General features: G+C 33.0%; 1 protein-coding gene across 1 annotated transcript; it reads right to left on the bottom strand.

The window, feature by feature from the left end:
* Positions 1–2,129: 2,129 nt before the first annotated feature.
* LOC142871579 (keratin-associated protein 19-3-like) lies at positions 2,130–2,318 on the bottom strand. Its single transcript, XM_076004648.1, has one exon. It carries the CDS (start codon positions 2,316–2,318, stop codon positions 2,130–2,132), a length of 189 nt encoding a protein of 62 aa, XP_075860763.1.
* Positions 2,319–14,201: the final 11,883 nt, after the last annotated feature.

Raw genomic sequence — 14,201 nt, 5'->3', positions numbered from 1 at the left:
CCCATAGAAACTGTCCCTAGAGATACTACCCAAATGGGAGGAAAATGCTTCCTGTGAAATTCTGTCTTACTGCGTCAGACTGTATAGCTCCACCTTCCTAGAGTTACTTAGCTCTATGTCCTCTGCTCAGTCCACTTAGATAGTACACACAACCCCCTGGATAGCATCAACTGAAATAAATCATGATGAATTTTTTTAACCTAGAATTGAATTTTAACATTGCTCTCTGGTTAGTTATGCAGAAGCAGAGAAACTATTAATAAATATTGGTTGGCTCAATTCTCTATATCAGAACAATATAAATGAAATATGGCTGTTAATCTAAGAAAAGGGACCCATCTTCATAAAATCAGTTGTAATAATTTAGCTCTTGTTAGAACTATGGCCAGAACATTCAAAATGGTTTATTTGACAACATTCAGGAAGAACATGCATAAAAAGAGAGTCTGCAGAGTATAGTCTCAGGACAGCATGATTTTGATCCTAGTCTAGCCAGTCATTATCAGGAAAAATCATAAATTCTGTCACTCATTCTGGGTTTCTGGCTTTATAAAATTATAGGATAGTGTTGTAGAGTTTTAATTCTGGCCTTTAATTCTGTAATTCTGTTTTTGTCTCCATTTTATTGCATTTGGCTGGCTTACATCAAATACCTATAGATTCATATTATTACCTGAAATTCAGTTCTGAAAAAAAATATTGTTTTGGTTATATTTGAAGGTATAATATTTTACCAAAATTTATCTTTATATATATATTTTTAAATTATTAAATGATATTTTTGTTCAGTTGAAGCTACACAAAATTTTACCTTATGGTAATATTTCTGTGTGTTTATTGTCCCTATTGGATTACAGATCCTTCAGCATAATGATGATAATGAACACAATATTCCCATGAAAGGACAAGTGAAGTGAGTTGAGTTACTAAAGGTCATATTTTATCATCCTAAAAGTTTATAAAGAACTTTTAGATCAGGCTTATTTTACATGCATAACAAACTAGATAAAAACAGGAAATTATGAATAAAGGAAGATTACCTATAATGCAAAGATTCATAGAAAAAGATAGCTTACTTTTCCGAAAGGTTTAGGAATATGGATTTTAAGAATTGAGGAAAGTTTGCTCTGATTATAGTTTTAATGATATGAACGTTGTTCTGGTTAATTTTAAGTATCAGCTTGACTGGATAAGTGGATGCCAAGATAGCCGGTAAAACATTATTTCTGGGTGTGGCTATGAGGGTGTTTCAGGAAGAGATTACCATTTGAATCTGAAGACTGAATAAAGATCACCCTCATCAGTGTGTATGGGCATCATCCAATCTGCTGAGGGCTTGAATAGAACAAACTCGAGTGAGCTCATCCCTCATATTAAACATCTTTCTATGTATCTATGTTTATCATGGGGTGAGACTGGACCTGTTTCTCTGGAGAAGCCTGACTAATACAAATGTCTAGCATCTGCGAATGCTAGATATATCCAGCAAAGGCATATTTAACACCACCATATTTTATTTAAAAATAAAAGGAGACAATCGAAATTTTTGAAGGAGTTGGAAGATTAGTTCACAATTTTGAACTCCTCTGGGAAATTGAAATAGATAATATTTCAAATTTATAAAATAGGTACTTTTCTGAAAATGCATATAGACTCAGTAGTTGAATTTGAATTTTTTTTTTGCTGTCAAATTCAATTCTTAAAGTTATCTAAATAGAGAAAAATAATTATATTCTGTTGTTTTGATGGCTGATTCTGAAGGTAGAGCTATTTTCTGTATGTCAATCTATACACACACACACACATATAATCATGTGTGTATTCTATTTTTACTTAACAATTAGTAAAACTTACATGTAAGTATTTACCCATAATTGAGTTAAATGAACCAAACAGAAACCATATTTTTGTATCAAATTAGGTCATTTATTGGAATTGGACATAACCCAGCTATTATCCCCCAAGCTGAGGATGCAAGGAGAATGATACAGGCACACTTATTCATTGAGTTCCTTGAAATTCTTAGATTTCACCTTCTAAAAGCCCTGAGGTGAACTCAGTCCATTGACTGAAGAGTATTTTAGCAAATCCACTCATAGTGACATATGTTGGTTTACTATAGCAGTAGTTCAGTAGAAGCCAGAGAATCCATATCTTCCATAGAATGACGGGCGGTAGCCATATCCGTAGCCTCCATAGCCACAGCCGTAGCCCAGTCTGCCGAAGTTACCACAGCCACAGCCATAGCCATAGCCCAGGCCACCAAAGCCTCCATAGCCGTAGCCCAGGCCTCCGTAGTAGCTGCCGTAGTAGCTCATGGTGTAAGGAGTGGTGAGTTGGTTTGCTGTTCAAGACAAGATCCTGAGTGTGAATGTCAGCACATGTAGAGAGAGGCTTATATACCCTGATCAGAGCATGTGATGACAACTGTGGCCATTCTTTTGCAGCATTCCAAGTTATTCATTTACCTGATGCAATTCATTAATCTGCTAACACGAGAGAGGCACACACTCATTAAAATTTTTGAGCTTGTTTAGCTGCCTAGTTAGAACACCCTTGAACTCATTACATGCTTTTTTTTTTTTTTATAATGAGGAGAAAGTCTATGGCTTCAAAGTTGCAAAGTAAAAAATTCCCTACATAGAATTCTTCCTTACTAAGCATATTGTATCATTTATATTTGATGGCATTTGTCATCAAATATCTTCCTATTTCTCATTTTTATATCATTCTTTGGATTGGTATATCTTACTTCCATCTAGATTCAAATACATTGATCAAGTTTAACACTTTTAAATCTAGCAAACTTTTCAAATAAACTTATTTCTCAGGTTGAGAAATAAAGGACACACCCTCCTTCAAAAGCAAAGAAACCACTTTGAATAAACAAATCCTCTGGTCGTCTGTGATATATACAAAGTAATAGGAAAATATATATATATATAGGCACAATACAAAACTATTTTGATTTTAGCCATCAGCTTGCAAAGCATCCTTTCGGTTTATCAATAAAATAAAATTTATTTCAGAAACTGAAGGATAATCCAAGAGAACAAACTCACTTTTATAACCAATCTGAACACCTGTTCAAAAATATTCTCTGTATTCCATTACCCACCTTTTTAGAGCAGGCTCTACCTAAAGTATTAATATTATATAGAAATGCAGTTGATCTTGGTTCCGTGCTTTACGGACATCTACTCTTCCTCACAATCTATGTATCATTTCTCTTTATCAAACCTCTCTTTACATTGTATTATGCAGTCACTCCCAATACGTGCTAGCACCAGCTAGATATTCGTTCTTAGTCACTTTTTTCCACTCCTTTTCAACTTTGTTCTCATAGACCTAATTTCATCACAATATTTTTGCCCTTATATTTGCTTTTCTAATTCTCTGTGCCTCACCCCCTTATTTTCTCTCAATCAGCAAACATTTTTTTTTTCATGAGACTCACTTATTCATTAAGGTTTTTAATTTTCAAAACCATATTTTGTACTCTTTGGATCATGTAATATTTTCAACAAAGTTATTAAAATATTGAGGCCTTAAAATCTCCAAATTTAAATTTGCAGCTTTGAAATGGCTGGGACAGAAAGCAAGGATGCAAGGTGAGCTGGCCAGTTTTCATAGATTTCCTCAGCTCATTCTGGGGAGATAGTAAATAAAGACCAAGCATAAACCCGACAAGAATTTGACCATACTAGGGCTTGGATCTTTAAACACTATGTTACTTTACATAATTTTATACATGTTGCTGAGGGTATTTGTTGTTTTGAGGTTTATATGTAACATGTTAATAATGCATTTTCTCAGTTGGATTTGTTCACTGCTCTTCCAAACAAACAAACAAAAATTTGTTGGGCGAATGAAGGATAAATTCTACCTGCCACGACTTGTAGTGAACCCCCAGGTAAAATATGAACTCAAATGGCTTTCAGATTTTAAAGGACTATTTAACCCATTATATTGGCTTGGTTTTTAAATCCCTTTTATTCCTTTATCAAAATTCATTCTATCTTTACTTTTTTTTTTCCTGGAAAATAAAACTGCTGGGAAAATTTTTCATTTTCAATAAGTAATTTTGAAGCCAAATGATAACAAATAAATATAAAAAGTTTAAGAATCTCGTGAATGCTTAGATAAGTCTAAGATAGACTGTGTGACCCTGACTAAGGACTAAGTTTTGTTGTCTCTGATGCATATAGCTATGTTCACATGAAATAAAAATCAACAGGTTTTACAAATTAAATAAAAGCTCAACAATGAAATGTGCCTTGATTTATTTATGTATTTTCATAGAAGAAAACAATGATACATATATACAAATATCTCACTTTGATACACATACACACTTCTATAAGTACATATATGTGTGTGTGTGTATATTATCAAGAATAAGTTGTAAAATAATGCCTGGAAATACATGAACCAAAACAACCAATTATTTTTTTATTGGTTCTTTTCCTGATTGAGAAAAAAAATAGAACAATGGTAATATCAGGATACTGATTATCTTTGGAAACTGAGAAATGTATATTTCTTTTGACCTTGTTATTTTGCTTAATTCAGTGAACTCAACAATTTGGATGGACAATTATTTCTTTGTCATTCTTTTTTTGAGAGATTTCTACCATAAGATGATGAGTTGATTGTGAAGCTGAGATCCTGTGTCGATGTGTAATGGTGAAAATAAAGTCTTCTATTCACCAAATGATAGTTTTTGTTTGGAAATTTTAAGGATATTCTTTCTGTAAATTCAAAAAAAGTTCTTCACTTAGATAAACATTAAATAAATAATAGGCTATGATAAATTTGATAATGTATTTTACTATGAATGTCATACACATTGCTTCTCAACCTAAAGAGATTGATGATTGTTTTTATTTTTAGCCCTGAAGGGCATGTCTATTAGCTTTGGAACTATATTAACTTGAATGACTAAGTGCAAAGTAATGGGACCATGCAACTATATCTCACTGTACATTGTGACCCTATAACCCCAAAATAGGATCAACTGGAAGGATAAATGATTCCTGTTGGTAGAGCAAATTTAACTTTTGTGCCTTTCAAATAAAGACTTTGATCTTTTGATATAGATATACATATACAGATAACTACAGGTATATCTATAAGAACAGACATGCATATAGATACAAATATAGTTGAAATCTAGATAAAGTTGACATTGAATTTAAGATTCTCAAATTATCTATATTAGGACAGTAAATTATTATAGAAATGGTGATTCTAAGAAAGGGAATCCTCCTTCAGTCCCCAGAAATTCAGCTACGTTTATGGATACTGAGCAAAACTTTCAAAATATTTTCTTTGGCTGCATATGGGGGAAAGTAGATTGGGAAAGGACACTGCCTCGTGGCACCTGCATTCAGAAGACCTTGATCCTGATTCTGCTTGTAGAGCTGCTATAACTTTTGGGAGTTGTTTATTTTTATAACCTACAAGATGAGGTGAACATCACTGCTGTCATTTAATGTCTGCTCTAGTTCAGCAACTTTATAATACTACTATATGACTAAACCAAACATATTTAACAATTTTGACCAATTTAAACAAAATATCTTAATTTCATATTGTTATCTGAGTATATAATTTGATTTTAGGAAAAACATTAATTTTTTTAAATATTTTTTTTCTTATTTCATCAATAAAATACCCTCTCCTGCCTATTTGTTATCAAGAAAGAGATTTAACTTAAATCAGCTTTGTAAGAAAGCTCTTTGGATTGTACTGTGCCTGTGATCAGCCTAAGCTAAAAAATAAATCATTTCACAATAAAGTCTTATTTTTTCCCTTGTTAAATTGCAAAATTTTCAATCTAATTATTATGATGAATAAGAATGCCATATCATGCCATGGGAAAGTCAACAGAAAAAAACCCTAAAATCATTTGAGTTAAATATGAGTTAACTTCATCTGAAAACAATTCTACACCAATTCATTAGTGACTTATGGATTCCTTGTTCCATGAAAATCTCAAATGAAATAATGTGCAGAAGAGAACAGCAGGGTGAAATTATACAAAATAGGAAAACTCTTAGAAAGAAGGTATACTTTAATAATTAGCCTGGTGATATGGTTTCATCTGCTATCATTTGCTTGCTCTTACAATGAAAAAAAAAGCCAAACACACACATTTTGAATATATAGAAGGATTCATAATGCATTTCTATTGAATTGATACATGGGGGTTGAATTAAATGAAACATATGCCATTGGTTTATTTGTGACTTAAATCTGCATATTATCCAAATAAAAGCAAATGATTAAAGAATAGCACATTACTAATCCTATTGAAGGTCTTACTTTCATTTCAATCTAGAATCATTATTGTTTGGAACTATCTTTTTATTTGTCTATCTGCATGCATGTTTGTGAGGTGTATGAAAAAAATAGATTCTCAGTCCAGAATATGGAAGGTAACCAACATACTTATGCATAACTGAATCTCATGAACAAAACAGAAACCAGATTGTGTTTTCAAATCAGGATGTTTTATTAAAATATAAACATATCATTAGTTATAAAAGCAAAAGTAGAGGATACTAGGAGATGGAGATATGGGTATAACTTGAAAAATTATCTGAAATTCTGAGATGCTAAATTCTTTTGTGCAAATAAATCTCGGTTGTCCAGTGATTGAAGTCAGCTTTGAAAAGTCCCTTTATAATTTCAGACGTTGGGTTCCTTGGGCAATAGCTCAATGGAAGCCCTAAAATCCACGTCCTCCATAGAATGACGGGCGGTAGCCATATCCATAGGCTCCAAAGCCACAGCGATAGCCATAGCCCAAACCAACAAAGCCTCCATAGCCATAGCCCAGGCCTCCATAGTAGCTGCCATAGTAGCTCATGGTGTCAGGGGTGGTGAGTTGGTTTGCTATCCAAGGCAAGATACTGAGTGTAAATATCAACATGTATAGAGGGAGGCTTACATACCCTGGTCACAGCATGTGATAAATCACATGTATACCCTCCTTTTGTGGCATTCATTTTATTATAGTTACTTAACAAAGCTCATTCATTGTCCCCTGATGTGGGGAGAGGCCCTCACATTCATTAAGCTTTTGAGCTTGCTTTCTTGTCAAGTAAGGTAGCCCTTAAAAGTTATTGCATCATTTAATGAGAAGAAATTGCTGTATCGTCAAAGTCTGGACATACCAGACCACAAATAGAATTCTTCATAGCCAAGCATGTCACAACAATCATATTTGTTAGTGCTGTATACTTCAGTTAAATATTTCTTCATCTCTGGTTTTTCCTTGGATTGGTAAGCTACATTTATGAATTTAATAAAAATTAAAGAAATGGGTGAAATTCAAAGCTCTAGAAGCTATGATATCCTTTTAAAGCATCTTACTTTTCAGCCTAATAAGGAAATTATCTATCTCCTTTGGAGATAAGGAAACAGAAACATCTGAAAGCCAAGAGTCATCAACTCAACTGCTGTAAACATCAGTACAGAACTCTAGAAATAAAATGGTCTATATTTTTCTTTAATTTTAGACCATTGATCATCATAACTACTATTTTTCTTTGCAAACTACTTTGCAAAATAAAAAAGGTGTAATTGACAAGCCAATATCGATAAATAATTATAAACTAAAATCCATAGTTTACATTAGAATTCAGTCTTTGCATTATATAGTTCTACAGACTTTAATAGTCATGGGACAAAACTGTTCAAAAATTGAAGTCAAACACAGAACTCAAAAATTATTTCAGAAGCAGCTTAAAAACTGACTGGAGTTTCTCTTCTCAAATCCTGACCCTTTTCTCTGATATTACATCTATCCAAGGAGCTTCCAAAAATGAACATTGCCTCTTTCTCCCTGTCTTTACATTTACTATTTCCTTACCTACACATCTGATATCTTCTAAAATTCCTTTTTTTAATTAACACATTTTTATAACAGTTATACATAGTTTCCCCTATTATTAACAACTTGCATTAGTTTTGTATATTTATTAACATTGATGAACCAATATCAATACATTATTATTATATCACATTATATATCAAATTACTAAAGTTTATAGTTTCATTAGGGCTCACTCTTTGTATTGTACAGTTCTATGAGTTTTGAGAAATTCATGAAGTTATGCATCCGCTATTACTCTATTATACAGCATAGTTTCACTGCCCTAAAAATGCCCCTGTGCTCCACCTACTCTTCCCTTACTTATCCCCAATCTCCTAGAAACCACTGATCTCTTTATTGTCTCCAGAGTTTTCTTTCTCCAGAGTGACATAGAATTGGAATCATACAGTATTGTGGCCTTTTCTCATTGACTTCTTTTTGCTTTGCAATATGCTTTTACGATTCCTTCATTTCTTCCTTAATAGTTCATTTCTTTTTTATCATTTGCTAATATTCCATTGTGGATGTACAGAATGTTTGTCCATTAACTTACTGAAGGACATGTTGATTGCTTCTACGTTTGGGTAATTACAAATAAGACTACTATAAACATTTGTTTTCAGCTTTTCGTGTGAATATAAGTTCTCAACTCATTTGAGTAAATACCAAAGAATACAATTGCTGGGTTGTATGGTAAAATTACGTTTAGTTTTGTAAAAAACTACTCTTCCAAAGTTGATGTACCATTTTGCATTTGCATCAGCAATGAATGAGAGTTCATTTGCTCCATATACACACCAGTATTGGTTGTTAGTGTTTTGAATTATAGTCATGCTAACAGTTATGTTAAATCTCTTTTAAAATATCATCCTTCCATTAGTCATTACGCTATGATTGCTAGGTGAAGTTGTGAAATAGGCAAATTTTCTTTTTGACACCATCAATTTTTATTCAATCTATAATTAATTCCTTCCTCTTCCTATCTCATGTATCTTCACTTTTATCACAACAGCTCCAGACATGTGTTCTCTTTGCCTATCCTGTGATTTTTTAAAAAATTTTTCTTCTTAGGAAATATCATACTAGTTTACTAAGCTGTCGAATGTTTAAAGTATTAGATATAAAAAGGTAATTTAAATAAAAGGTCTCTACAAAATTCAGGAAGATATTCATTAACATTATAAATGTTTTCAGAATCTCTAAAACATAGATATGATACCAAAAGATACAGTGTGGCAAACACTAATGAGTTATAAAAGTTCCTCAGCTCATTCTAAGAAGTTAGTGACTTACAGCCAAAGCTGACTCCAGATGTGGTTAATTTCCTTAAGTTGTGACCTTAACTTTAACCTTGACTCTTTTTCTTATTAACGTTATTATATGACCAGAAATATAGTCACTTATTTTTAGTGTTCAATAAGAAATTTTCAAATGGTGTATTTGTTTACCTCTGTGCAATAACTAACATATAGTAGCAACACAATGAATAAGTGTTGAATGGATGGATGAATTCTGAAGGTTTTAAAAGTAAATATCCTGCCTCTCACCAGACATGGCTAATTCTCTTCATCTGAACAATAAGTATTTAAAGAAGAAATGAGCTCCACTGGCTTCTGACTTCAAAAAACATATAACCCTCATTTTATTTCACTTGCATTAACTCTTTTCTTTGAAACATAATGTATGCTATAATGAATTGTATCATAATATAAATTTAAGAATAAAATTTGATGCATTTTTGTATATATACACACACTTCCTATATGCACTACCAAGCATATCCTGATATGGAAAATGTTTCATTGCTCGTTTTTGGTTAATATCATTCTCTAAGCAGGGGTCCCCAACCTATGGTGAGTTGTATAATTATTTCATTATATAGTACAATGTAATAATAATAGAAATAAAGTGCATGATAAATGTAATGCACTTGAGTCATCCCAAAGCCACCTCCCCACCTCCCACCCTGGTCCATGAAAAAATTGTCTTCCATGAAAACAGTCCCTGGTGCCAAAAAGGTTGGAGACCACTGCAGAGATAACCATCATTCTAGCTTCAGAAGATCTGGCCAATTGTTTCCCAAAATGTTTTTTTTTAAATTTACAGTCTCATCAGCAATATAAGAGAATTCCAGATACTATACATCTTTGACAATGCTTCATTTTCAGACCATTATATTTTGACCATTCTTGTGAGCATGTAGTAATATCTGATTATTGTTTTAATTTGGTTTTTACCTGATGAGTAATAATTTTGTGCACCATTTTACATGCTTATTGGTCATCTATACATCTCCTTTTTTTGAAATTCCTGCTCAAGCATTCTCCATTTTTAAATGGATTTGTAATATTTTAGCACTGATTTGTAGGAGCTCTTTACATACTGGATACAGATATTTGTTTTGAAAATATTTTCTTCCAGCATGTGGTTTGTTTTCACTTTAGGTGTATTTATAATGAACAGAATTTCTTAATATAATAAGATCAAATTTATTCATGCTTTTATTTTATGATTAATGCTTTTACTTTTGTCCCCATTAAGAAACTTTTGACTATCTCTCTTATTCTTAATTTCCTTGGTCCCTTTTGAATTTGTTCCATTTTTATTGTGTATCCTAAATTGAAAAACAGTTATTAATTTGAATATTTAATTCTCATTAACTCAACTGGAAGCTATAAAATTGCACATAAACAGGTTTAATGATGTCGCACTGCCTATTTTGTTTTGCCAGAGCTTTCTTCAGTTGTGGGGCCAAAGTTCCCACGATGCATTTTCCCTAGACCAGTTGACAGCTTTTCCTCAGGAGGAAATTTATTCTGGAACTGTTCTCTTCATTTCAGCACAAATCAATACAATCCAACAACTAGAGGTATAATAATATGACAAAACTGTGTTAAACTGTGAGTGTTACTTTCTCCAAATAGTTATATTGATTGTTCCTCTTTAGATATACAAAGTCTTTCTTCAGACTGTGGTACCACTAACTATTTAGGGGGTAAAATGGTTATGTGAAAATCCTGTTTTACTCAGTCAAACTAAATAGTATAGAACTCCAATGGTAACACCAAGATATATCCACCCAGCTCTATTTGCTGTGAAAGTACAACACCACACTTGAATTGAGTGAAATAATTGGTCATAGTATCTGGCTGAACAAACTCATCTGTATGTTCAGTAAACAAGTCTGAGTTTTTAGAATATGTTATGATAATTCTTTTAAAAATGGAATTTGGATTTGGCACTATTCACTAGTTTTTTTAATCCAGATACAGATAAATTAGAAGTGATTAAGTTCAAGATTCTACAACAGGGCATTTAAAAATCAAAATAAATAGAGGTGGTGGTTCAGCCATGATAATTAAACTCTTTAGAGACACATGATCAGAACTTTCAAGACACTTCCTATTACAGCAAAGAGAATAGTTGTTAGTGAGTATGGGGAAGTAGAATGCCTGGTATTCAGTAGAACAGAGTTCTAGTCTGGGCTGTACTGCTCATGCCATTTTTGATCCTTGGCAAATCATTTCACTTTTTGGAGGTGCTTTCTCATTCAAGTAGTATTAGGGTAAGCACTATGTAAACTTTATAGTACTCCTCCCAGCTCCACAATTCTATCATATTATTCCCCTGGTATTATTAAATTTGATAAACTCAAACAAAAGATATCCATTTTCTTTTCAGTACTGAAAAATATTACATTTTTTGAAAAAAATAACACTTAATTACATGTTTTCCCTAAGTGAATACTTATTTGAAGTACCAACAATAAAAGGCCCACTCTTGCCAGTTGGTTGTTAAATGAAGGCTAACATTGCAAGAGACTTGGTTAGGGAGTATGAAGCTGCAGGGTAGCCATACCCTTCGATATGGATGACTTCACATGTGATGACAATGATTTTTAAATTTACTTGGTGAATTGCAGACTATTTCAATATGCTGATATTACTGAACAACATAATGTCATACCATGATTGACCAGGAAGAAAAGATTCACAAAAACAAGTAAATTTTCAGTGTATATTCAGAGATATTTTTGTTTTATCAGTACATTTTTTACTATTAAAGAGGCCAAATAAACATAAATTTTGAACAACACATAAAAGTACTTATTCTTCCTGTTGTTCTCAATTTAGATATTATAATTTATGCATCTGATATTTTAGTGCTTAAATTAAATACCAATGTCATCTAGCTAAAAGATTGAAATAAAAAAGATATGGTTGATATGGTCCAGTGTTAGGAAGAAAGAAGCTGCTTTTAAATTGAATGTTATGTTTTTGTCTGCTTTGTCAGAGATCAAATGACAATATAAGAATGGTTTTATATCTGGATTCTCAATCCTGTTCCATTGATCAAAGCAGACAAAAACATACACTTGTTGAATAGAATACCTATTCAATAAATGGCAATGGGAAAATTGGACAGCCAGATGTTGAAAACTGAAATAGGATCCTTACCTCTCACAAAAAATCAGCTAATGATGGATAACAGACTTAAAACATAAGGCAGAAAACAATAAGAATTCTAGAAGAAAATATTAGAAAAACTCTTACAGACATAAGCCTAAGCAAAGAATTTATGAAGAAGAACCCGAAAGCAATCACAGCAACAACAAAAATAAATAAATGGAATCTGATCAAATTAAAAAGCTTCTGCACAGCCAAGGAAACTATCAGTAGAGTGAACAGACAACATACAGGATAGGAGAAAATATTTGCATGCTACACATCCAATAAAGGGCTGATAACTAGAATCTATACAGAACTCAAGAAAATCAGCAAGAAGAAAACAAACAACCCTATCAAAAAGTGAGCAAGAGACATGATCAGAAACTTTTCAAAAGAAGACAGATAACAAACATATGAAGAATTCCTCAACATCTTTAATCATCAAAGAAATCCAATCAAAGCCACAATGAAATATCATTTAACTCCAGGGAGAATGGCTTTTATCAAAAAGTTCCCCAAAACTAAATGTTGGCACAGATGTAGAAAGATAGGAACACTCATACACTGCTGGTGGGACTGCAAACTGGTCAACCTCTATGGCAAATAACATGGACATTCTATAAAAAAGACATCTGCACTCAAATGTTTATAGCAGCATAATTCACAATTGCAAAGATGTGGAAACAACCCAAGTGTCCATCAATAAATGAGTGGATTAATAAAATGTGGTATATGTATACCATGGAGTAGTAATCAGCCACAAAAAACAATGATGAACTAATACCTCTTGTATTATCCTGGATGAAGCTGGAACCCATTCTACTAAGTGAAGTATAACAAGAATGGAGAAATAAGCACCACATGTATTCACCATTAAACTGGTTTTAACTGATCAACACTTATGTGCACGTATAGTAGTAACATTTTTAGGGCATTGGGCAGGTGGGAGGGCAGAGGAGGGGATAGGTAAATTCACACTTGATGGGTACGATGCCCATTATCTGGGGGTTGGGCATGCTTATGGCTTTGATTTGGGTAGTGCAAAGGCAATGTATGCAACCAAAGTGTTTGTACCCCTATAATATGCTGAGGTTAAATAAAAGGAGTATTGTGGTTTACATATGTGTATATACATACAACTGACCATTGAACAACTTGGGCTTAAACTGAGGGGATTTCACTTACACTTGAATTTTCTTCCACTTTGGCCACCCCTGACACAGCAAGACCTACCCCCTTCCCCTTCCTCCTCCTTGTCAGCCTTTTCAATGTGAAGACTGTAAGGATAAAGACCTTTATAATGATCTACTTCCACTTAATGAACAAGTAAATATGTTTTTTCTTATGATTTTCTTAATAATATTTTCTTTTCTCTAGCTTACTTTATGGTAAAAATACATATAACATGCAAAATGTGTGTTAACTATGTTGTCAGTGAGGCACTGCCAGTCATCAGTAGGTCATTAGTGGTTGAGTTTTTAGATAGTCAAAAGTTATATGTGACTCCTGTCTCTACAGAAAATAGAAACATTAGCCAGGTGTGGTGGCACATGCCTGTAGTCCCAGTTACTTGGGAGGCTGAGGGAGGAGGACACTTGAGCCCAGAATTTTGAAGTTGTAGTAAGCTATAATGAAGCCACTGCACTCTAGCCCTATCTCAAAAAATAAATAAATAAATAAAAGTTATATGTGGATTTTTCAACTGCATAGCGGTTGGTGCCCCTAAACCCCATAAGCCCATGTTGTTCAAGGATCACAAACACACACACACACACACACACACAAATACAGCTATATGGGTGGGTGTATGTATACACATAATTATTACATTATATGTGGCAGATAGCACATATAGTGGCTTATTTTCTTCA

This window comes from Microcebus murinus, chromosome 1 (genome assembly GCF_040939455.1).
Source record: "Microcebus murinus isolate Inina chromosome 1, M.murinus_Inina_mat1.0, whole genome shotgun sequence".
NCBI lineage: Eukaryota > Metazoa > Chordata > Mammalia > Primates > Cheirogaleidae > Microcebus > Microcebus murinus.
Note: the sequence above shows the minus strand (reverse complement) of the source record. Positions and strands in the feature narration are given on the sequence as shown.

Excerpts from the sequence above, each read along its gene's own strand:
- LOC142871579 (XM_076004648.1), bottom strand. The coding sequence starts at position 2,318 with ATGAGCTACTACGGCAGCTACTACGGAGGCCTGGGCTACGGCTATGGA.